Raw genomic sequence first — 25,500 nt, 5'->3', positions numbered from 1 at the left:
TTTTTATGAGTAGATATGTCAGCGTTTTAAACTTTTGTGGGTACAAATAGTAGTTTACTATATATATATATATATATATATATATATATATATATATAATGATTAAAAATGAAACATTAAAAATAAATATAATTATTTATTGCATTAATATGGTTATTACTAATTGATTTGCATATATATAATTGTTATTAAAAGATAGTTATATAATTTATTTTAATATTGTGAGAGGGAAAATAATCAAAATATCATGTAAATATTTTTTAAAAGGAAAAAAATAACTTCCTCTAAATTTTTTTTGGATGACATTATTTTGTAGGATTGAAATTCAAATCCTTATCATGGACGTCCGGTTTAAGAATTTGAAGGTGGAAGCATAGCTTCAGACTAAATCTCTAAAGTAGTCTCTTAAATTCATAATTTTTATAATTTTAATTTTTCAAATTCAAAATTATTTATACTAATTTTTGAGATTTAGTTTTAGATATTATTTTGGTCCATGAACTTTTTTTTAGTATTAAATCAACGAACGAAGTATTGAATTGGTTCTTACTTGCCATGTTAGACACATGACTAAATATTATCGTTTTATTTTGACATTTAAATAAGGCAAAAACAAAAAGAGAAAGAAAAATTTATATGATGTACAAATTATTATATCTTCCTTCATTCTCTAAAACGACCTCGTTTTTACCTTATTTAAAAGCAAAAATAAAAAGATATTATTTAGTCATGTGTCTAGCATAACAAATCATAACTAGCTCAATATTTTATATGTTAACTCAATATTAAAAAGAATATAAAAATCAATATAATATCTAGACTTAGATTTCGAAAATCAGTACAATAAATTTTAAATCTAAAGAATTAAAATGATAAAAATCATGAATTTCAGAAATTAATTAAAAAATTTAGTCCAAAAGTTCAAGTAGCAATCAGAGCTTTACCCACCTTCATTGACTTCATTTTAAATATAGTGGAGGTATTTATAAATAATATAAAATTATTGTCAATAAATTATAGCTCAAATGGTATAGTTTTCTCATACTCACCTAAGAGGTTGCATGTTCGAGTCTTCCTATTTTTCGTAAAAAAAAAATAATATAATTTTTTTTTTATTTTGACATTGACTACTGTTCATACTGTTGGGGCCACCGTGGGGAGCTCTCGACAACCGGGGAGAATTCGGGGAGGAATCAAGTGAGAGAACATAAAATGAGAAGACACCACATCCAACTCAAAACCTTAAGGTGTCAAGTTAATGGGTCTCTCATCTTATAAACTCCTCACTCTTCCATGCTTTCTTTGATGTGGGACTAACTTCAACACTCCTCACACTTGCAACACTAACAATCTCCCCCTCAAGTGTGAGCCTCCACATCAAGTACCAACTCCCCCTCTTTCTAGCTCCTCCACCACCACGAGTATTCGTCCATCACACCGCCGCAAAACACCGCGGGACACGCCGCCCGGATCACCTTTGCCGGGAAGACTTTCGATGCTTCACCTTGAATACTCCTTAAACCAGACCGATTAAACCATCGGCTCTGATACCACTTTGTTGGGGCCACCGTGGGGAGCTCTCGACAACCGGGGAGAATTCGGGGAGGAATCAAGTGAGAGAACATAAAATGAGAAGACACCACATCCAACTCAAAACCTTAAGGTGTCAAGTTAATGGGTCTCTCATCTTATAAACTCCTCACTCTTCCATGCTTTCTTTGATGTGGGACTAACTTCAACACTCCTCACACTTGCAACACTAACACATACCATGACCCAACACTAAGACCCAGGTCCAAATAAACCAAAAAGGTCCAATCTAAAGATTGGCTTTCGCTATCCACCGACCTCCTTATAAGGAGGTCGGATCAAATATAGACTCCACTCCAAAGAAGTCGGGATCAAAGGATAGTTGGCAAATAACACTTATTCAAATAAGTAACTGCTCATAAAATCTCTCAACCCACTTCCAAGAGCCATATCTCAACAACCCTAAGATAAAGGGACGGTTATCCACCTTAAAAAGTGGAATTACTCCAACGGTGGTTATTGGTTCACTACTATAAATACACTGACACCCCTCAGGTATCTCTAAGTTCTAATACTCTCCAAACCTGCCAAACCCTTTGGTGACTTAGATATCAGAGTGTTTTTGCAGGTACCACCCCCCATTCCATTATACATACAAGTCGGACGGCAGCTCCAGACGCAAGCCAAGTTGGAGATCACCTCTTTCTGACGTTTGGGCCAACCTCACAAGTCTAGCCCATTAATCTCCGGTTACCCAACGTAATATTGGCGCCGTTGCCAGGGACCCGAGAGATCAACCAGTAATGGCGGACAATTTTAACGAGGATGGAAACACAGCGTCTGATTCTGAGCAAGAGAATCAAGATGCTGGTAACGATGACAGAGCTATAGTCACTCACCAAGGAGTGACTAATCAGCACTGAGAAGGTACCTCAGGGGTGAAAGACCCAAAGAAAAACTCCTTTGAGGGACACGAATCCGGCAAAGGAGGACAACCCTATGCAACTGATTTCATGGGATTGTTCATGGCCACCAGGGACGGTTGGAACAGCTGGAGCAAGAGCTGGAACCGCAACGAGAGGCAGAGAGGAATTTGAAAAGTGAGATCGAGCGATGAAAGGAGCTTGAAGAAAAGCTCCTAAGATTAGAGTCCTCTCTCCGAGGTTGAAACTCTTGCAGTGACCGAGAAGATTCTCTCTTAGGAAGGGAAGACCCGTTCAGCGAGGGTATAATGAGGGCAAAAGTTCCAAAGAACTTTAAAAGCCCTGATATGGACCTCTACGATGGAACTACTAACCCAAAGCATCACTTAAGCAATTTTAAAAGTCGGATGTATCTAGCCGACGCTTCTGATGCCACTCGCTGCAAGGCTTTCTCGACAACCCTGACGAAAGCAGCAATGAAATGGTTCGATGGCCTCCCACCAAGGTCAGTCACTAGCTTCGACGACCTCTCTCGGAAGTTCCTGATGCGATTCTCCATCCAAAAGGACAAAGTAAAGCACGCATCGAACCTCCTGAGAGTAAAACAGGAGGTCGGAGAATCTCTAAAGGACTACATAGAGAGGTTCAACAAGGCGTGTTTAAAAATCCAAGACCTACCCACAGAGGCAGTGATTATGGGCCTAGTAAATGGACTCCGAGAAGGTCTCTTCTCTCAGTCCATCTCGAAAAGGCACCCGACCTCTCTGAGCGATGTACAGGAGAGAGCTGAAAAGTACATCAACATAGAGAAAAATGCCAGACTGCGAGAGCTGAACTAGCGACCTGAGCACTCTCACTCATCAAATGAGAAAGAGAGAGAGCCCAAGAAAAAAGAGGAAGTCGGCCCTGAAAGGCCTAGGAGATATCACTCCTATACTCCTCTACAAGTTTCCTTACTTGATGTCTACAGGGAAAATTGTCATATTGAAAGACTACCTCCCCCTAGGCTCATTAAAAACAAAATGGGGGGAAATCATAGTGACTACTGTGAGTACCATAAACTATATGGTCACTCAACAAATGATTGTTACGACCTAAAAAATGTGATAGAAAAGCTGGCTAGAGAAGGTCGGCTTGACAGGTATCTCATGGAAAGGTCGGACCATCATGGCAAGAGAAAGCGAGACGACGAGGACTGAAGAGACCCGCCACCACAGACCCCGGAACATATACATATGATCTCGGGAGGGTTTGCTGGAGGTGGTCTGACAAAGTCGTCTCGCAAAAGGCACCTGAAGGAAGTCTACCACGTCGGGGGCAAAATTCCCGACCTCCCAACCATCTCTTTTACTAAAGAAGATGGGCAAGGTATCATTCCTGGACATGACGATCCAGTTGTGATAACCATGATCCTTGCCAATGCCCATCTACATAGAACCCTGGTGGATCAGGGGAGTTCGACCGATATCCTATTCAAACCAGCATTTAATAATCTGGGATTGGATGAAACGGAGTTAAGAGCTTACCCCGATACTCTATATGGGCTGGGGGATACACTAATAAAGCCACTAGGATACATACCCCTACACACAACTTTTGGAAAAGGGGCAAAATCAAAAACTCTGAGCATCGACTTCCTAGTCGTTGATGTGGGTTCCGCCTACAATGCTCTAATAGGCAGAACAACCCTAAATCGGCTTAGAGCAGTGGTGTCCACCCCCCCCCCCCCTTTGCATGAAATTTCCAACAACAGAGAGAATTACAACCATTAGGGGAGACCAAAAATTGGCAAGAAAATGTTATAATGAAAGCCTGAACCTGAGAGGAAAGGGCAAGGAGGTGCACAGAATTGAGCTCGAAGGAATCAGAGCTAAAGAAGAGTTGCGACCACAACTCGGGGGAAAAACTGAAGAGGTACAGGTCGAAAAAGAGGAAGAAAAAAATACCAACATAGGAGCCAGCCTGCAAGAAAATATGAACCAGAAGCTTATAAGGCTCCTACAAGAGAATTCCGACCTCTTTGCCTGGAAAGCGTCCGACATGCCAGGGATAGATCCCAAACTCATGTCGCATAGACTATCAGTGTACCCCGGATCGCGACCTGTTCAGCAAAGAAGACGGAAGCTTGGACCTGAACGGGCCCAAGTGGTGGAAGAGCAAATACAAGCCCTCCTAGAAGCCAACTTCATCAAAGAGGTTAAATATCTGGCGTGGCTGGCAAATGTGGTGCTGGTCAAAAAGCAAAACGACAAGTGGAGGATGTGCTTCGATTACACCGACCTGAACAAGGCGTGTCCTAAAGACCCATATCCACTCCCAAACATTGATACCTTGGTAGACTCCAGCTCAGGGTATCAATACTTGTCGTTCATGGATGCGTACTCGGGATATAACCAAATTCCGATGTATAAGCCGGATTAAGAAAAAACATCTTTCATCACGTCAAGAGCAAACTATTGCTATGTGGTCATGCCTTTTGGGTTAAAAATGCAGGAGCCACATATCAAAGGCTGATGAACAAGGTGTTTGCACCTCACCTTGGGAATCTAATGGAAGTCTATGTAGACAACATGCTAGTAAAAACCAAGGATGAGGCCGACCTCTTGACTGACCTCTCGCAAGTCTTCAACACCATTAGGATGCATGGGATGAGGTTGAATCCCGCAAAGTGCACCTTTACTGTGGAGGCAGGAAAATTTTTGGGATTTATGCTTACACAAAGGGGGGTTGAAGCCAACCCCGACAAGTGCAAAACAGTCCTAGAAATGAAAAACCTGACTTGCTTAAGAGAGGTCCAGTAGTTGAATGGTCGACTTGCAGCTCTCTCCAGGTTCTTGGCAGGATCAGCGCTAAGATCCCTACCTCTCTTCTCTCTACTAAGAAAAGGATGCCAGTTCGAACGGACTTTTGAGTGCGAAGAAGCATTCCAGGAGTTCAAAAGGTTTTTAAGCCAACCTCCCATTCTGACCCGACCTAAAGTTGGGGAGAAACTCGTCCTGTATTTGTCCGTAGCCGACAAAGCTGTAGCATCATCCCTAATATGGAAAGACGAGGACGGGCAGCATCCTGTATACTTTACCAGCAAAGTCCTACAAGGCCCTGAATTAAGGTATCAAAAACTTGAAAAGTTTGCGTATGCCTTAATCGTAGCCTCTCGAAGATTACCACCTTATTTTCAAGCACACACAATTAAAGTTCGAACGAACCAGCCCATGAAGCAAATCCTTCAGAAAACAAATATTGCGGGTAGAATGACTCAATGGGCCATAGAACTATCCGAGTTTGACCTTAAGTACGAAACTCGGATGGCCATTAAAGCCCAATGCCTCACCGACTTCATGGCAGAATATGCAGGGGATCAAGAGGAAGCCTCCACTACATGGGAGCTATACGTGGATGGATCCTCCAACAAAGTCGGAAGCGGTGCAAGCATAATATTAGTCAACCAGGAGGGAACCCAAGTAGAAGTCTCCCTCAAATTTAAATTTCCGGCTTCTAACAATCAAGTAGAGTATGAAGCATTGATTGCAGGGTTAAATCTGGCCGAAGAAGTCGGTGCGACCAAAGTAGTCGTATTCAGCGACTCCCAGGTGGTGACCTCCCAAATAAATGGAGAGTATCAGGCTAAAGACCCCAACATGAATAGGTACTTAGACAAAACCTTGGAGCATCTTAGGCATTTTTCAGAGACCGATGTCAAACACATAACTTGGGATCTCAACAGCAGAGCAAATGCACTCTCCAAACTAGCAAGTACCAAGCCAGGAGGGAATAATAGAAGCCTGATTCAAGAAACTCTCCAAGAACCCTCAGTTACAAAAACAGAGGGCAGACAAGACGTCCTTGAAGTATCCGGATTGGACCTCGGATGGATGAACCCACTAATCGAATACATCAAATTCGACATCCTACCCAAAGAGGAAAAAGAGGCAAAGAAAATCCAGAGGAAAGCACAAAACTACACTTTGGTAAAAAAATATCCTCTATAAAAGAAGAGTAGCTACACCATTGTTGAAGTGTGTCCCGACCTCAAGGACAATAGAAGTCTTAGAAGAGGTCCATACTGGTATCTGTGGGAACCATCTCGGAGCAAGGTCGTTGGCTAGAAAAGTCATACGCGCCGGGTTCTACTGGCCGACCTTGCAGAAAGATGCCACCAACTTCGTGAAAAAATGTCAGCCATGCCAAATGCATGCAAACTTCCATGTCGCTCCCCCCCCCCGAGGAGCTCATTAGTATAACTTCTCCATGGCTTTTTGCAAAATAGGGATTGGACCTATTGGGACCCTTTCCCCAAGCGCCTGGACAAGTAAAGTATCTAATAGTGGGAGTAGATTACTTCACGAAGTGGATCGAAGCAGAACCATTAGCCACCATCACAGCCCAAAGAAGTCGGAAGTTCCTCTACAAAAATATTATCACAAGGTATGAAGTCCCTGACTCCATTACTACTGATAATGGAACTCAGTTCACTGACTTCACCTTCAGAAAACTGGTAGCCAGTATGAAGATCAAGCATCAGTTCACCTCGGTAGAGCACCCGCAAGCAAACGGACAAGCTGAAGCAGCTAACAAAGTCATACTGGCTGGGTTGAAGAAAAGGCTGCAAGATGCAAAGGGAGCATGGGCTGAAGAACTCCTTCAAGTACTATGGGCTTATCGGACTACACCTTAGTCTGCCACAGGAGAAACACCCTTCCGACTTGCTTATGGTATATAAGCCATGATACTAGTCGAAATCAACGAGCAAAGTCCAAGGGTGACCTTCTACGACGAGGTTTTGATCTGTTTGTCATTAAAGCAAAGAATGACAAACAGGTACAACAAGAAATTCATTCGAAGAAGCTTCGCCCCAGAAGATTTGGTTTTGATCAGAAATGATATCAGAGTCAACAAGTCGGGAGAAGGAAAGCTCGCTACCAACTGGAAAGGGCCATATAAGATAAGTGAAGTCTTAGGAAAGGGATACTACAAGGTAACCGACTTGAACGGTACTGAGCTACCAAGGTCGTGGCATGCTTGTAATATGAAAATGTACTATAGTTAAAAGCGAACTTCACTCCTTGGTGTACTCTTTTTCCCGACTTCATGGTTTTTTTCCAAAAAGGGTTTTCCTGATGGGGGTTTTAACGAGGCATCAAAGTGGAAGCTAGGGAAGAATAAGTGTTGAAGACTCCCCTAGTAGCAAAAAAGTACCTTCATCAAATGAATAAAGATCTTTTTACCACATCTCTTTATAAATTCCAATAGCTGTTATCATTATTCTATGAAATGCACAAACTTAAGCTTGATAAAACGTAAAAATCCCATGCTCGACCTACGCGGTCGGTAGGATAAAACGATGAGGTACAAGTTGGTGTAAAGAGGTTACACGATCGATCATAGTAACTCGGAATTCCAAAACTTAAAACGACTACTTAGTCAGAGGAACCGAGAAAATAGAAATGCATCGCAAAAATAACCTAAGTTACAAAAACTCAATAAGCGAAAATTGAGTACAAGGAATACAAAAAGAGACAAGAAAACCCATAAAAAATCAAAGACAGAAGCTGTCTCAAGTAAATCAAGTAACTTAGATAAAATACAGCCTGTCAAGATGAAAGGTTTTTTCAAAGCAAAAAGATCGAAGAGGTTTTTTCTACGAGAAACCTAGCAAAAGAAATTGCAGAAAGCATGCACGCACCAAATATGCTATAAAGCTCTTATCCAAAAAAGGGCAAAAAGTTAAAAGCGCATTTTTTGTTAACGGCCTAAAGAGGCCAGAGAAGTCAACAACAAACCACCACAACAACAAATAAAATTGTTCAACAAGGGGCCCACAAGCCGGGCCCCAAATAGCTCAGTTCAATTAGAAGAAGAAAAAATTAAGAGTCATCAGAAGGAAGAGAGGTCGGATCAGCGGCAGGAGAGGACAGAACAGTCTCTTCGGCAGCAGGGGTCGGAACATCTGAAGACGTGGGCTGAGATCCCTCTGGTTGATCCTTACGAGGAGGAGATTCTACAAGTCTTTGTCCACGGGTCTTCAGCTCAGAATTCGTTTCAGGTCGGGGAGGAGAAACAATAGCCCCATCCACAACAATCTTATCAGGATCAAGATGGGAAAGATCCAGGCCAGGAGCAATAACTTCGACTTGCTCTCTGAAAATTCTCCAGGCCTCCTCCGAGCTCTCCACCACGGAGTCCTCCAAATCCTGATAAGCCTCCCGACCTTTCTCCAACTCCCGCTGGAGATCAATATTCTCGGTAAAGACCCTAACATAATTCTGCTCCGCCTTCTCCTTCAGGCCCTCTGCCATGGCACACTGGGTCATCAACTTCTTCTCCCTCTCCTGAAGTTGGGACCTCTCCTCCTTCAACCAAGTAACTTCCCCCTGGAGCCTCTTCTCTTCCTCTTGATAGAGGCCAATCCTCCCCTCCAACTCCTCAACCTTTCGGGTAGAACCCAAAGAGTTGAGGGGAGTTTGGTCCAAGATATCAAGAAGTTTTGTACATACCCCTGCAGCCTGAACACTCCCCTGAACCAGGATATTAAGATGGTTTCGAATGGAAGCATCATCCATATTAATTTGAGTATGGTAAAAGATGTGATTCTGAACAAATTGGAGACCATCAAAATCCCTAGAAGAAGAGCCAGACCCCGAAGTCTTACGCTTCTTCTTCTCAGGTTCAGGGGAAGCTCGGCATGAAGAATGGGAGGAGGAAGAGAAGAAGCAAAAGCAGAAGTTACCATAATGGGACGAGAAGAGGTCCCCAGATCACGAGGAGGAGGAGGAAAAGGAGGAGGAAGAGTGCCGGCAGCCCTCGCGGCATCAACCCATGCTCGCGATCTTCTCTTGGCATCCTGAACCTTCTAGTAGGAGGTGCTGGATCCTTCTTTCACCATCTCTGAAAAGAATAAAACAAAGGATTAGTCAACAAATCGGAAGACTACAAGTCGGAAGACTATAAGTCGGAAGCTACCAAAATCAACAAAAAGGAAAAATGAAAGCTACCTAATTGGGTCTGCACAAAACGTGGAGAACCGAGAAGAAACTTTTTCGTGTCCAGATTAGGGGCCCTTCCCCAAACTTCTCGGAAGAACCCCACAACGGCCTCCTCAACCTCATCCAAGTCATCTAGGCCATATTTCTCCACAAGAGAGGCCTCTAACCAATAAAGAGGAAAGCAGGGAGAAGAATTTTCGTCCAGAAAAAAGGATGGTGACCCTCTACGGCTTGAATTTTGAAGAAAAAGTTTTTAAAATCATGAAAAGACTCGTCAAAGATAGAAAAAACTTTCTGACCTTGAATGGCCCAGAAAGACACCCACTGCTGCTTATTATTTTGACCACTAAAAGGCTTGGTCAGATGAAAAAGATAAAAAAAGATTTTTGTGGAGGTCGGGAAGTCCATCTCTCGGCTGACAAGTTGGTAAATTTTCATAAAACCCCAAGAATTGGGGTGGAGTTGAGTAAGAGCAACTCGACAATGGTTCAGAACCTCTATCTCAAAGTCAGAAAAAGGCAAAAAAACCCCAGACGGGTGAAAAGACAGTCATACATGAAGAAAAAATGGGGATCTGATTCAAAAACCCTCCTGAAACAAATCCGGTCTTCAGGACCCGGGGCTACCAACTCATATTTAGGCTTATCAATCTCATCGCTATAGATCCTATGATGGGTGCGAAGGTCGGTGATATAATCTACATCTACTAAAGGACTTTCCTCCATAACAGTATCATCCACCCATTGCGAAAGGGACTCGAGGGAAGACATCTTTTCCAATAAAAAAGAAATAGGTAAAAAGACAACGAGATCTACAAAGAAAAACGAAAAAAAGATAAAAAACGGGGTCTCTAAAAGAATAAATCAATCCCTCAATAAAACAGAGTCACTAAAGCTACAGACAGACTCGCTACGAACACATAAAAAACTCCTCCAATGTGCAAAATAAAGCATCAAATAATAAAGTAGGGAAGAAGAAGAGACTAACCTTTGATAAGAGCGAAGGAAAACGAACAAAGCAGCAGCGAAGCACTCCAAAAAAAAAAAAAGGAAGAGTAGAGAATTTTTCCTTTGAAAGAAACAGAGAGTATATGCAGGAAGTTTTTTAGAAGGCGAAAGAAAATAAAGAAAAGAGAGGGAAAATCATTTATAAACACACCAAGGGCAACTTGGTAAAAAGCGACGCAATATTAAAGAAATGCGCTGTTACCAATGTAACTGCTCCCACGTGTAAATGCAAAACCCGTAACAGACACGACGTTTGATTAGACGCGACTGTTGAGAAATTCAAATCATGTCGGTTTCAAATCACGTCGGTTTCAAAATCACGTCGGTTTAAAATCACGTCGGCTACAAGTCCAAGTTCAAATACTCGAATCCAACTCATAAGTGAAAGAGATCGGACTCGAGTAGGGGCACTGTTTATACCCTGACCCAACACTAAGACTCAGGTCCAAATAAACCAAAAAGGCCCAATCCAAAGATTGGCCTTCGCTATCCACCGACATCCTTATAAAGAGGTCGGATCAAATACAGACTCCATTCCAAAGAAGTCGGGATCAAAGGATACCTGACAGATAACACTTACTCAAATAAGTAACTGCCCCTAAAATCTCTCAATCCACTTCCATGAGTCATATCTCAACAACCCTAAGATAAAGGGACGGTTATCCACCTTAAAAAGTGGAACTACTCCAACGGTGGTTATTGGTTCACCACTATAAATACACTGACACCCCTCAGGTATCTCTAAGTTCCAATACTCTCCAAACCTGCTAAATCTGACTTAGATATCGGAGTGTCTTTGCAGGTACCACCCCCATTCCATCATACATACAAGTTGGATGGCAGCTCCAGACGCAAGCCAAGTCGGAGATCACCTCCTTCTGACGTTTGGGCCAACCTCACAAGTCTAACCCATTAATCTCCGGTTACCCAACGTAACAAGTACTATAGCTAATTTAATACTCTATTTAATTTGTTCTTCTTCTGTTTTTATTTTAAAAACGCTTTTCGCAATTAATGATTGATTTTTATTTAAAAAAAAAAAAGAAACTTTCTCGCACTAAGCGAGATACATTATTAAAAATATTTTTCAAATGTTTTCCTGTATTATGCAAGATGCATATGCAAATTTTTTTTTTTTTTTTTAAATTTACTAAATCATCTCGGACAATACAAGAAGTAAAGACCACTATATTAGAGAATAACACCACTCAATTCTATTTTATTTTTTAGCCAACAATAGTCACGTTAATCACAACCATCTTATCATCCCCATCCAGATCCTTAAATAGTAAATACATAAAGCGCTTTTGTTTCATGATACATCCTCTCTGTTAGGGTCACATGGGAATGCATTTCTTTCATGATCCAAGCAAGAGAGTTTTCAAACCATCATTCCTCGCACTAATCTTAGACTTTATTTAATTTTTTAAGCCTCATGAGTACTAGAAACAGAATCAGAGATGAACATGAAGCAAACTTATCGGCTCTTTCAGCAACACTGATTTTTATTTCAGTAGTTAAACAGCACATGTTTATTGGTTTTACATCGAGTGTTGTATAATGATAGATTGATAGGTATGTTTGTGAGCTTGTTATTACTTATTAAACATATCACAACGTTAGTTAAAGTAGTTATACACACCTCTGAGCTACAACCTGCATCTAACTTAACTACCTTTCTTAGGAGAGGCTTTCTTTTTCTGTCTTATTATATGTATTTTCTTTTCTTTTCTTTTTTTTCCTCCTCGAATAATTGATTAAATTTAAAATTAAGCTCATAAAGTTTTTTCATCGACTCGGTCACTATGTATCATCTTATTTGGCCACACTTTCTCAGTCATTTACCACATTTTTTCTATTTGGCATTCCCCATAAATAACATTCAGTGTGGTAGTTTACTAGTTTCTAAACACTTCTCCAACGTTTCTAGGCCACACACTCGTAAACCATGAAGCCTCCAAAGTTTTCAGCGTCTCATCCTCATTCGATACGTGTCAACCACTCAATGGATGGTTTCTCATATCCCTTCCACGTCAGCACCTACCTCCACCCAAAAGCACACCCATTCTCTGTCTCTCTTACTCCTCACTTTCTCCACTCAAATCACACCCACAGCCACAACAAAAACAAAACCAGCATCTAAATTCTCATGTTACTACTTCACATTCATACACTTGAACCTTTTCTGCTCGTAATCTGAGTCCCAAAGATAAAATCTTTGGCACATAATTATGCTATGGAGGCCCTCAATGCTGTTGGCTTGACCCCTTTATCTGTGCTTTCTGACACAAGAAAACAACCCAGAAAATTCTCTTCACTTGCTACAATTTCCGCGTGCAAAGTCTCAAACTTTTCCACTTCTAACAACACCCAACCTACTTTGCAACAGTGTTTATCCAAGGGTCTGATTCTTGCAGCTTCTGTTTTCAACACTGGACTTGCCGCTAGAGCTTTAACATATGAAGAGGCTTTGCAGCAATCAGTGAATGTTCCTTCTAGTTCTGGGGATTTTGATATCAACGGAGTTATAGATAGTGTTATCAGTTTTGGAACAGAGAATCCTGCTGTTATAGCTGGAGGAGTAGCTATTTTGGCTGTCCCTCTGGTCTTGTCACAGGTTCTGAAGAAGCCTAAGCCATGGGGAGTTGAATCTGCAAAGAATGCGTATGCAAAACTTGGTGCTGATGACAATGCTCAGTTGCTTGATATAAGAGCACCTTCAGAATTTAGGATTGAGGGTACACCGGATGTTGGAGGTTTGAGGAAGAAACAAGTTTCAATTGCTTACAATGGTGATGATAAGCCAAGATTCCTGCAGAAACTTTCTTTGAAGTTCAAGGATCCAGAGAATTCTACTCTGTTCATTCTGGACAAGTGAGTAGAGTTCAAAGCAGTTTCCTTTTTCATTGTTTTGTTTGCCATTAATATATATCACATTCTATCATTTCATTTTGGCTATTGATTGTGGAAAAAGAATGTTTTTCGATGTTGAAAGGTTAATGGGGCTGTCAATTAGCTTGGTTTAAATGACTAGATCTTTCTAAAATAGAAACAAGACTTTTTAAAATGAAATTCTTGAGTAAGGAGTTAATGAAGCTGCCAAGTTCAGTCTACATTGGCATCTTAATTAATTCAACTACCTATTTTGTTGTTCTTTTGAGTTACGAAGAGTAAAGACTTGCAGCTGATTGAGTGAACTTGTGATGGAAGCTAGGTTTGATGGGAACGCCGAACTCGTTGCTGAGTTGGTCACTGCTAATGGATTTAAAGCTGCTTATGCAATCAAGGATGGTGCAGAAGGACCACGGGGATGGAAGGTATCTAGTGTCACTCACCGCTTTTCAACTTAGAGATGTTAATTTTTTATCTGCTTACCATATTCTCAATCTGATTGAATGGACTGCAGAATAGTGGGCTTCCTTGGACACCACCAAAGAAAGGCTTGAGTTTGGATTTTGGCAATTTGGCAGAGGCTATTGGAGTATGTATCTCTTCTTTCTCTAATATTAGTTTTAATTTTCGATTTGGATGCACACTCATAATATGAATATTGATAGCTTAGTTCAATTGAGAATTTAAGCTGGTGAGAAAAGGAACTTATCAACGTATGATGCTGTCTTAGATGGATACACTTTTCATTATATTATTAAAGTTTATCTATATTCTTATGCATAATGTTCATAAATGTACGGATGTTTATATTAATGTTGTTCTAGATTCTGGATCAGAAGCACTTGTTTCATCACTTTGAATATGTTTTGTAGCATCCTGCTTGAGATATTGAATTTACTTACATAATGTTACTTGGTTCATTGGATTGGAGGACAAAATTATCATATGGAAATACAAGATTTTGATGTTCATAACATATTTTCGATTTAAAACTGATAGTCATTGTTTGCGATCTTAATGTATCACTACATTTCTGTGAATTTCTAATTGATGGAAGTTTACTGCAGGAGAGCTCTGATGGTTTGGCTGTTACTCTTGGGATTGCTGCAGCTACCGGACTCGGTGTATTAGCTTTTACCGAGGTTGACTTGATGAGTTACTTTACATACTATTTCTCTTTTTCCCAAGAAAAAATCATATTCTGACACATCTATACTGATGTGGAGTTGTTTGTTGATGCTGTTTCTCTATCTATACTGTACAGATAGAAACAATTCTCCAACTTTTAGGATCAGCTGCAATTATTCAGTTTGCTAGCAGGAAGCTTCTATATGCTGAGGTAAATACAGTGGAGTCATCAAATTGTCTATGGATACAGTGTATGTTTATTTTTCTACATAAAGCATTCCATGTAAGTTCTTTTATTTTATATGACAGGATCGAAAGCGAACACTACAACAGATCGATGAGTTCTTGAACACCAAGATTGCCCCTAAGGAGCTTGGTGATGAAATAAAGGTACTTATGACATTTTTTCCCTTCTTCATTAATTCATAAACAATATAACATAGCTATTTCTAAAAAATTGCTTAATGTGAAACTCATTTCTGCCCCTTCATATCCTGTTGTTGTTGTATGGTTGTGAACATTAGCAAATTGGAAAGGCTCTTCTACCGACTTCCACCAACAATAAGGTTCTTCCTGCACCAACGGAACAAACCTCCGAGCCTACTACATCAGATACGACTGTACAGAAAGCAGAAGCTACTCCTGACACTATATCTGAGTCCAAAGTAGATGCAGTAGCAGCCCCTGCTCCGGAAATAAATTCGGCCGAAGTTAAGGCACAATCAGTTCCAGGGACTCCAACACCCCTTTCACCATACACCAGTGTATGTCTCAACTCTCAGCTTCATTGCTTCATAAAATTTTCACTTGCTGTATTGATTAGATTTACTTATAGCAGCCAATTTTCTTGGAACTGATCTTCCATATATGATTTTGTTTTGTAATTAACCGTAACCATCTATCCTGAGACCCCTCTGATAATTTGTTTTTCCTTTACATATGCTTATTGTTCTTCATGTTCATCAGTGTTACCCTTTTTTCCTTCTTTACTTTGCAGTATCCTGATTTGAAGCCTCCAACATCTCCCACCCCTTCACAGCCCAATTTACAGAAAGCAGAAGCTACTCCTCCGGACACTATATCCGAGTCCAAAGTAGAAGCAGTAGCAACACCTGCTCCTGAAATAAATTCGGCCGAAGTTAAGGCACAAGCACCTCCAGCAACACCAAGACCCCTTTCACCATACCCAAGCGTATGTCCCAACTTCCATGCTTCATAAAATTTTAACTTCCTTTGAGTGTTAGCAATACACAGTTCTTTTATCTCTGCCTATTTCTGTGGTTTCTATCGAAGTTTGAAGCTTTTAGCAGAGTGAAGTTTTAGTCCTGTATAGTATAACTTTTAGCTTGTGTGCATGGTTTTGATGAGAAATTTTGTACTACATTGTTCCAATAATAATTAATGAATTAGGAGATTGTTTTCTTCATATATGCTTATCCTCCCTTTTCCTTCTTTGACTTGCAGTATCCTGATTTCAAGCCTCCAACATCTCCTAGCCCTTCACAGCCCTAGAATTTTGTTGTTGTATACCAGGAAGAGAATTATATAGCAGGGAATCTTTTGTGTAAAATTTCCAATGCCATATCAAAATCTTTATGTACAATGCAATGGTCTTGCCACAAAAAAATCTTAAACTTACCTAGCATTTTAGGTTGAAGATAAGATCCATGTGGTAGGTTGTATTATTTACAATCTTTTGTGAATACTCTTCAATTTATGCTACTTTCGACAATCTTTTTGTAATTGATGGATAGTTTATAGAGTTGACTTTCATATTACTTATGTTGTGATTTTTCTTACTAATATAGGGAATAAAAATTGTTTGCTCTTACAACTGGCTATCTTGTGTTAGAGTGAAAGAATAGTATAAATAAATAAGAGTAAATGTCAAATTGGTTCTTAAAAGATTTTTTTTAATCAAATTTGTCTTTCAAAAATTTTAAGTTGGTCACATTAATCCTTTCACCGCTTTCATTGTTGAGGGCGTCAAAATTTGTTGATGTAGTATGCTAAGTGATACCACACTGAAGTGATGGAAGCAATGGAAGGACTAATGTAACCAACTTAAGATTCAAATTACATACATTATTAATATGAAAAATAAGAGACTTAATGTATTCAACAACTCTCACAACATTCTTCTGTAACTCACATTAACAATACAATTGCATAACCATAGCATGATTCTCCATAACTCATTCTGACTCTAATATTTGTTCTTTGTAATGACAAATAAATCACACTAAGTAATGATCACATAACCACCAAAACAAACTTCCATTCAATACTATTTTATTCATTCATAATTTGTTCAGAACCTTCAGGAGTTTCTGTAAGACTTCCTTGGAGGCTAACTTTTCAGCTGTCTTCTCATTTGCAGCTTTAGCAGTAAATTTGTTAGTGATCCCATTATTAGCCTTCACTTCAACTTTGACTGAAGCTTCACCATTGCTGCGGGACACCAGGGTTTTTGTCCTTTTATAGTTTTCTTTTTGGCATAGTTCATGCAATTGCCCAATCGGATGAAGCCGTGCCGTTTCAGGTGTAACCAGGGGTTCCAAAAGAGGCCTTATGCTTCTGAACACAGCCTCTTTACTGTATCCTGAATCAACATAAATGGCTCCTGCTACAGATTCCATAACATCTGCAACTACCTGTTAGAAACAGAAATACTATCTCATGACAAATATTTAAGATACCAGAGAAGTCTAATAATGAGGAGATTCATGAATATGATACTAATGTGAATAAGCAACTTTTGATCAGAAAGAAATCTTGCACTGAAGGATAAAAGCTCACATGAGGGAAAGATGTCTCCAATTCCCATCCAAAAGTTGATTTTAAATTTAACTTCTCAACAACATTCACTGTGTCTGCAATTTGCTTGTCTAGTTCCTGTGAGTTGTGGAGTATGTGTTCATGCAACTTAACTTTAATGGCTGAAATTGCATAACACTCATTATTCACAGAAATAGTCCTCATGACTGTCAAAAATTCAGACGATGCATCAGGATACTCCGTGTAAAAATGCTGCGTGATGCAATAGTCCAACACCGCATCGCCAAGAAATTCTAGCCGCTGCAGGGCAAGTTAACACTCGAAATTTCAATCATCACAATACAAGAAAGAGGGAAAATGAGTAATACTAGTTCTGTTGAAATGTTCTTACTGATTAGAATCTAAGTAGTCTTGTAAGTACCTGATAAGATGATGGAACACCCGGGCGCTTGTAAGAACCATGGGTCAGAGCTTCTACTAAAAGATAAGGGTCTTTGAATGTATAGTTCAATAAGGATTCGGATTCTAAAAGCTTATCAAGATTCTCCAGGGGGATGCTAATGTGGCTTTGATATGGTATAATGTTGGTATCAACCTCAATTCCAATCCAATTCATAAATGCCATAGCATCTTCTTCACCTCTTGATACTGTGCTACTGCTAAGGAAGGCACCAATTAGTGCCTCAACAACATCAGCAACAACCTTGTTCTCCATGTTTGTTTTTCTTCCACAAGCATACACTCTGGTTCTGCTAGAAGCACACACTTCTTTAAGTGAGAGATCTTCTGACTTATCACCCGGTATAATCCATTGTTTCGGATTCAAAGTTTCTTTTCGTATGAAGCCCTGCAACATATAGATTTCCATTAAGGAATAAAAATTAAACCACCTCATATAAGTATAACCATCTTTGTTACATAAACTACTTCAATACTCAGATTGCAGAGTGATGAAGAATCCAGCAACATTTTTTAATTTCTAGCACAAAAATGGTAGTGTTGAATAAAGGAGAAAACAACATAATCTATTACTAACTGATATCAAACATGTAAAATGTTTGAAAACAAATATTAAGGAATTAGAGTACCTGAAGCCTGCTGCTGCACCCTAACTTAAACAATTGAGCATTCGAAATCATGTTCTTCCTCTCTTCAGTAAGAGGACCCTCACGAAGATTTTGTTTGGTTTTAAAAAGTTGTTGGGTAGCAGCATACTTGAGAAAAGAATCTCCAAGTGTCTCCAAGGAATCATAGTCAAAAACCTCTTGACATTCCTTTGTAGTAATTGCTTGCAATACCTGCAATTAACAATAATATATTCATAAGTTTAAACAAGAAATATAATGTGATGGCATGCATCTTTCACAGGAAGAAGAAGCACACCTTAATGATTGGGATATCATTTTGCGTACAATGATCCGAAAGCATCTTCTTTAAGTTGAAAGCAATGAGCAAGGACTCGAGCCGATGCATGATTGATGGAACAAATGTGAATGAGTATATGGTTCTGATTGATATTGGTGACATGATTATATTACAAAGTTCTGGTGGCAGCTCATAAGATCCCATGCTTGGTTCTAAATAGGCAAAACATATAAAAACATTTCACATCATACTGATAATGAATTGTATTACAAATTTCACTAGAATTTATGAGCAACAAAGAGTTAAACCTTTCATCCTTTTTTGTCTGTTCTTCTGCAGGTAATTTCCCACTTTAAAAACACTCGTTCCTGCAAGTAGGGGTTGATGTTCAAATCGTAGTTCAATATGTCTGAAAATTTGAAACAAGAACCATGTTATCTATAGCCCTCTATGAACACATCAAGTAGATAAACCAGATACAACATACAAGATATACTACTTACTTGTTTTTGAAGTGATCCTTGTATGTAATTGCTTTCTTACCTCCATTCTTTAGAGGTGAGTTTCCATTCAAGTCCGTTATACCATGAATAATGTAAATTTCATTATTATGAGGGGTAGTGACCACACAATTCCTAAGTTTACAATAGCAAACTAGTCCATTTATGGTCATAACATCAGCATGATGATCCTTACAGTCACAAGTACTTTCATATGAAAAAGGAACACAAGAGATAGTGTTCCAATCAACAACTGAATTTGAAAGTCTCTGGTTTGCAGCTGTGGCTGGGAGCAGAAGATAATCAATTTCAGGATTATCTCCAAAACAGAACTCATCTCTTGGATTCACATCAGCATGCAAAAGGATCCTTAAGAGGGTGGTCTGAAATCTTCTACAAGTTTGAACCTGTAGAATTTAAGTGTTCAAATATATCCCCAAAAGAACAAGAAGCTTGTAGTACCCAAATATTGTTCTTCATGTAAGTAAGGTTACCTCATGTGGGCTAAGATCAATGGTTTCTACTTGTCTGAAATTGACTGAGATGTTCCCTCTTTGGGCAGATAACTCAAATAATTGTGTGTTTGCTATTATTTCCGAGTCAAGTTGAGTCCTCATTGCAAGAACAATGTCCTGAACCGATACGTTACACTCATAATCCTGCTTCAACTCAATCAAGTAGCAATGGTATGTTACAGTGCAATCTGCATTTGATGAACAATTGACCAGTTCGGATGGCACATATCTGGGTTGTGGTTCATTATTACCTGCGTATAAATGTCATTTAAAGTTGTTAATATAATAAAGTGAAAACTTTAGTCAAAACTGTTTCAGAAATCAGAAGTAACTGCCGAATATACCATAAGAAAAGATAAGATGATGATGTTAGTAAGTAAAGTAACCAGTTAGTTACCAGAATGTTCCATGACAATGTGTCAGCAAATATATATCCGTACGAAGATTTTGTGGTATGATATAAATTAGAGGATCAATATGTGAGTGGAGTGAAGTTGCATTAACTATATATATAGCAGGGAGGAGGAAGTGACTGTGTTAGGGAGTAGGGACCACACCACATTCGTCCAAATGAAATGATTGGAATTTTGGTCTCCTTAGTGTACAAGTTGCTTGCTTAACAAGCAACCTCAATTTTCAATTATGGGTAGTGACTCTTCCGTTCTTTCTTTAGTTTAACAGTGGCTTGCTAATTATTATTATTAATAACAGAAAAATAGATCCTTTTAATTTTTTTTAATTATTTAATAAAATATAATTTTTTATTTTACATTTTTAAATAAAATAAAAAATATATAAAAATATTAAATATAAAAAATTATATTTTTTCAAACAATTAAAAAAATTAAAAGAATTAACTCTCCTAATAATACTAGATTTATAATGCTTGCATAACACCAACAAAATTAATATATATATTTTATATAAAAAAAATATGTAATAAAAAATTTCTACTAATTATTGTAAAATTACTTTTGTTTAAGTTGTATTTAATTAAAAGTATTTGTATAGTAATTATTATTTATATTTGTAAGTGAACGATGACTTGCTACTTATATTGTTTTATTTTCCCTTAGCCTCTAATTAATTACAAGAATGAACCTTTCTCGTAAAAATATATTATAAGTTAGATAAATCTTATCAATATTTGTTATTCATTTGCTGCATGGAACAATTGATTTGTGTGTTTATATGGTTTCATGTAAGTACAAATGCAACAATAATTATTTTTAAGAAAAGAATATATATGCACTTTTTAAATTACAAACTTAAACGCTTATTCAAAATTATATATTTTTCTAAATGTTTCTAATTTGGTGTTATCTTCTTAAACTTGTATTCTCAAGATTATTTTGATGATAAAACTTTGTATTTAAAATTTTAAAAATATAATGATAATTTTCATAGAACAAATTAATAGATTGTGGTGAATTCTCTTATTAAGAATTTTTAGAATAATTAATGTGATAAATTGGTGTAATGGTGTTTTCTTGTTTGAGTTTTCTTAATTATATTATCTTAAAATTGAGTTTAGAATTTTAAAAATAATGCTAATTTTTATCGAAGGACAAATTAGCACATATGAATTTTTTTTATGATTTTTTAAAATTTGATTAGAATAATTATATTTAAATTAAATTTTAATAAGTATTATTAATGTTGATTTTTCTCTTATAACATATTCTTAAAGAGAAATGTTAGGGCCATCAGAATTTATTATTTTTTGTCATCAGTTAACCATCAATATTTAAAAGTATGAGATAAAATACGTTGTTGAATTTTTAGAATAAAAGAATTTAGTTCATAGCGGAATGATGGTCAAAACAAATAAATTCTGATGACACACTAACATTTCTCATTCTTAAAACCTATTATTATTATTTAATCACCTTAAAAACAATAAAAGAAAGAAAAAGAATCTTACTATTATCACTACAAAAAAAAAACGTTGAACACCGTCGGATTTACCAGCAGATTTAATGACAAATTTGGCAATAAATTTGTCGAATAAAAAAGTTACTATTGTATTAAATTTTTCGATAGTAAATTCGCCGGTAATAGTTGGAGGGAAAAAAAAAAAATTGACGCGATCATTACTATCGGAATTACTGGCGGATTTATCCGCCGGTAAAGCTCAATTTAATGGAATGTTGTGTTTTGGTCACGCGTAATGTATTACCGTCGGATTTATCCCCTGATAAATCTGATAGTAAATTTGCTCTAAATTGAAATAGCGTGCCTTCTCCCCTCCTTTCGAAAAACCCACACACATACTCTCTCTCTAAACATCCTCTCTCTTTGCATCTCTCTCCCTCAAACCACCTCTAACAACCCTATTTGCCTGCGCCGACGCCACCAACAATCTCCAAAGATTGCATGGACTCCTTGCATCATGTTGGTCGCTCTGTTGCCGCCATTTTCGTCGCTCCTGCCACTGTTGCCGCTGCTTTTTGTGCTGCCGGAGCTCCCTCCTTCTTCCTTCTAGGTAGGTTGTCCTCCTCCCTCTCCCTATTATTTTTTTGCAATTTATTTAAAAACCCCTAATGCAACCTGTCGATTGGTCACTGTCACCGTCACTATACCGTCCGTGCTGCTACTATGCCAGAAATGTCCTATGCACCACCACTATCTCTGGGCAACTTATTCATTAGCTAGTTTAGAGTAGTTAAACCCTAAACCCTAATTTTATTGAGTGTGGCTGAACCTAAACTTGAACCCTAATTTATTGCACAAGTAGTTATTTTGATATTTTATTACTCTGCTAGTCCCTATAGTTTAGCTAAATTTTCAATTAGATCCCTATAGTTTTTTTGCTTTCAATTAGGTCCTTGAACCAATATTTTTTTTTCAATTAAGTCCCTATCATGAGTAAAGCATTTGATTTAATAGAATATTTCGTTCCCAAATTAAATATACCTTAATTGTCACTTTCTTTCTATTTTGTAATGATAAAACTAGCCTTCTCATTTTTTTTGTCACACTTAGATGAAAACCCCTCCCTTTCCCTTCCCTCTCTGGTTTGTCGTTTCATTGAGTACACCATAGTCAGCCGAGCTCAACTCTGCCAAGGAATATTGGTAGACGGTGTCGCTTCTCCATTGTCACCACCACAGTTGAAGGTGTTTCTACTACCTCCAGATAAGACAATGCATATCTTTTTCATTCACTGAAATATTTTTCTTGTTTTATACATGTGTGATTTTGCTGGGTTGTTTATTGGAGCTTTTTTATTTCTGAAAATGCTTGAATAGGATTTCATATTGTTTCTTAGAGATTTATGTAGTTGTATTTTTTGTTTATTCATGTAGTTATAGGAGATTCAGACTTCACCATTGAGGTCCATTACGAGAGAAATTTTGTTGATAACAGACATGGGTTAGAGTATTTAGGTGGAATGGTTGTAGATGATTTATATTTTGATGTTGATGAATGGTCTTTGCAAGACATTGTGAGAGAGCTAAAGAAACTAGGGTATAAGGGGTATGCCAGGTTATGGTATAAGGAACTTGAGATGAATTTGAACTCAGGTATTGGAGAAATGAAGTCTGATGCGAATGTGATGAGAATAGCTAGGTTGTTGGTGTCTGGTTCTGTGAAGCATTGTGAGGTGTATGTTGTTGATGGAGTCAAAGAAGGTAAATGGATTGAAATCACTTCTAATGATGTTGATTATATGCCAGAGGAAGGTGAGGACAGTGGCAACGGGTTGTTAAAAGTTGAAGTGGACGCTGAGTTAGAGCCTTCTACCAAGGAAGAGGCATTTGATGATAGTGCTGATGATGGTGATCACGAGGATCACTTTGGGTTTGAGGTGGAGGATAATGATCCACAATCAAATGCCTTCGGGGCATTCAATGGGCCATTGAATAAAGAGGTTCTTGCAACTGGGGTTGCTCAAGGTGATAGAGGTTTAGGGGAGGTTGATGAGAAAATTGGGGATATTTATGATGGATATGAAACTGAAGAGATAGATAGTTATAAGGGAGATTCTGATGACATGATAAAGAAGAAGAGGTTTCTAAGATACAACGAGGCAGAGATGAGTAGAGAGTATGAATTTCGGGTGGGGTTGGAATTCAAATCACTAAATCATTTTAAAGATGTTATTAAGGAACATGCCTTATTGAATAGTAGGGACATCAGGTTTAAGAAAAATGACAAGGTGAGGTGTAGAGTTATTTTCATTGGAAGAAAGTTAAAGTGCAAGTAGATGTATTTTGCAAGTAAGGTTGTGGGTTTTGACTGTTTTAGGATCAAGACATTGCATGAAAAGCCTACTTGTGGAAGGAATTACGTGGCAGGCTTGCGTCAAGCAATTGGATATCAAAGAAGATTGCCAACAACATTAGCCGAGGGGAGGAAATGAAGCTTGCAACAGTTATCCAGACCATTCAAGACAAATATATGGCAAACATCAGTGTTGGCAAGGCTTATTGGGCAAGAAGAAAGGTAAGAAAAGAGGTGCATAGGAGGGCAATCTTGCAATATGCCAAGCTCTGTGATTACTGTGCAGAGATACTTAGGGCAAACCCAGGGTCTAGCTTGAAAATAATCATTGATGGACCTTCTCTTACACACCAGCTAAGATTTCTAAGAATGTATATATGCCTTGATGCAGTGAAGCAAGGCTTCTTGGCAGGTTGTAGACCTATTATTGGAGTGGATGGTTGTCACTTGAAGGGTCACCATGGACAACAGCTGCTGGTTGCTGTAGGAAGAGATCCAAAAGACAACTATTTTTGAATTGATATGGCTGCAGTAGAGGAAAAGATCAAGGACATCTAGGGATGGTTCTTGGATTTGTTGTCGAATGACTGGAGAATTAAGAAAGTGGGTGTTTATGTCAGACCAGCAAAAGGTATAATCCTTTGTAGTAATTAATTTGAAGTTGACTGATTAATTTGTAATGATATTTTTCTATGTTTGGTATTGAAAAACTTTTTTTCAAGGGCTGATGCAAGTGTTTCAAGAGATGTTGCCAACATTGGAGCATAAACTTTGTTTGAGGCACTTATATGCTAACTATAAGAAGGCTTATCGGGGTGTAACTGTTTTGAGGGATCTTATTCTGTATATTATTACCAAAGCTACATATGTGGAAGAATGAGAGAGAAGGATGAATCAAATGAAGAACATCAACATAGAGTGCTATGACAAGCTAGTGGCTCTAGATCCAATATTGTGGACAAAGAGTCGCTTCACATTTCTGGCCAAGAGTGACATATTAATGAACAACATCTCAGAGGCATTTAATGGAAGAATTCTAGAAGCAAGAGACAAGCCAATTCTAACCACGTTTGAATGGATTAGGTGCTATTGGATGTCTAGATTTGCTAAGAAAAAAAAAAGGCAGAGAGGTATGAAGGTTCAGTTTTACCCAAACCCAAGAAAAGATTTTGGATGTAGTTATTGTTAGAGCTATGGAATGGCAAGCTAGGTTGGCAGGAGACTTGAAGTTTGAAGTTCACCATAAGAATAGGATGATAATAGAGAGATTTGTTGCGGATTTGCTGCCTGGAAGTTGTAGTTGTAGATTCTGGGAATTGTGTAGTATGCCTTGCATACATGCTTGCTGTGCAATATTTGAGAAAGGTGATAACCCTTACAATCCAACATTATATCTTGCCACCTATGAAAAGTCAGTATCACCAATTAATAGAGAGAACATGTAGCCAAAAATTCAATGTGATACCATTATCCCTGCAGTATTCAGAGTTAAACCAGGAATACCAAAGATGGCGAGAATAAGAGAGCCTGATGAGAATAAGTCACAAACAAAATAATGAAGAACTGGAACTTTTGTTACCTACAGTAATTGTGGTCAATATGAACATAACAGGAGACATTGCCTAAATCCTATTGTGACAGATAATGCCTTT

At 38.3% G+C, this 25,500-nt stretch overlaps 4 protein-coding genes across 4 annotated transcripts; 3 read left to right on the top strand and 1 right to left on the bottom strand.

Annotated features, from left to right (window-relative positions):
* The first annotated feature begins 2,761 nt into the window (after positions 1-2,761).
* LOC148554787 (uncharacterized) lies at positions 2,762-3,292 on the top strand. The gene has a single exon (XM_088490495.1). The coding sequence runs from the start codon at positions 2,762-2,764 to the stop codon at positions 3,290-3,292; it is 531 nt and encodes a 176-aa protein (XP_088346621.1).
* A 396-nt stretch (positions 3,293-3,688) lies between these two features.
* LOC148554786 (uncharacterized) lies at positions 3,689-4,225 on the top strand. Its single transcript, XM_088490494.1, has one exon. It carries the CDS (start codon positions 3,689-3,691, stop codon positions 4,223-4,225), a length of 537 nt encoding a protein of 178 aa, XP_088346620.1.
* An 8,237-nt stretch (positions 4,226-12,462) lies between these two features.
* TROL (thylakoid rhodanese-like protein) lies at positions 12,463-16,241 on the top strand. Its single transcript, XM_016349791.3, has 9 exons — positions 12,463-13,317; positions 13,658-13,760; positions 13,850-13,924; positions 14,403-14,477; positions 14,600-14,674; positions 14,773-14,853; positions 14,988-15,227; positions 15,461-15,655; positions 15,928-16,241. The coding sequence occupies exons 1-9, from the start codon at positions 12,680-12,682 to the stop codon at positions 15,973-15,975; spliced, it is 1,530 nt and encodes a 509-aa protein (XP_016205277.1). The 5' UTR covers positions 12,463-12,679; the 3' UTR covers positions 15,976-16,241.
* A 337-nt stretch (positions 16,242-16,578) lies between these two features.
* LOC107645711 (endoribonuclease Dicer homolog 2) lies at positions 16,579-20,106 on the bottom strand. Its single transcript, XM_016349792.3, has 9 exons — positions 20,019-20,106; positions 19,601-19,872; positions 19,110-19,513; positions 18,915-19,015; positions 18,625-18,818; positions 18,330-18,539; positions 17,663-18,088; positions 17,263-17,541; positions 16,579-17,117 (listed from the first exon to the last, which is right to left on the bottom strand). The coding sequence occupies exons 1-9, from the start codon at positions 20,029-20,031 to the stop codon at positions 16,764-16,766; spliced, it is 2,253 nt and encodes a 750-aa protein (XP_016205278.1). The 5' UTR covers positions 20,032-20,106; the 3' UTR covers positions 16,579-16,763.
* Positions 20,107-25,500: the final 5,394 nt, after the last annotated feature.

The sequence above is a fragment of the Arachis ipaensis genome, chromosome B6 (genome assembly GCF_059453495.1).
Source record: "Arachis ipaensis isolate K30076 ecotype BB chromosome B6, ASM5945349v1, whole genome shotgun sequence".
NCBI classification, from domain to species: Eukaryota; Viridiplantae; Streptophyta; class Magnoliopsida; order Fabales; family Fabaceae; genus Arachis; species Arachis ipaensis.
Note: the sequence above shows the minus strand (reverse complement) of the source record. Positions and strands in the feature narration are given on the sequence as shown.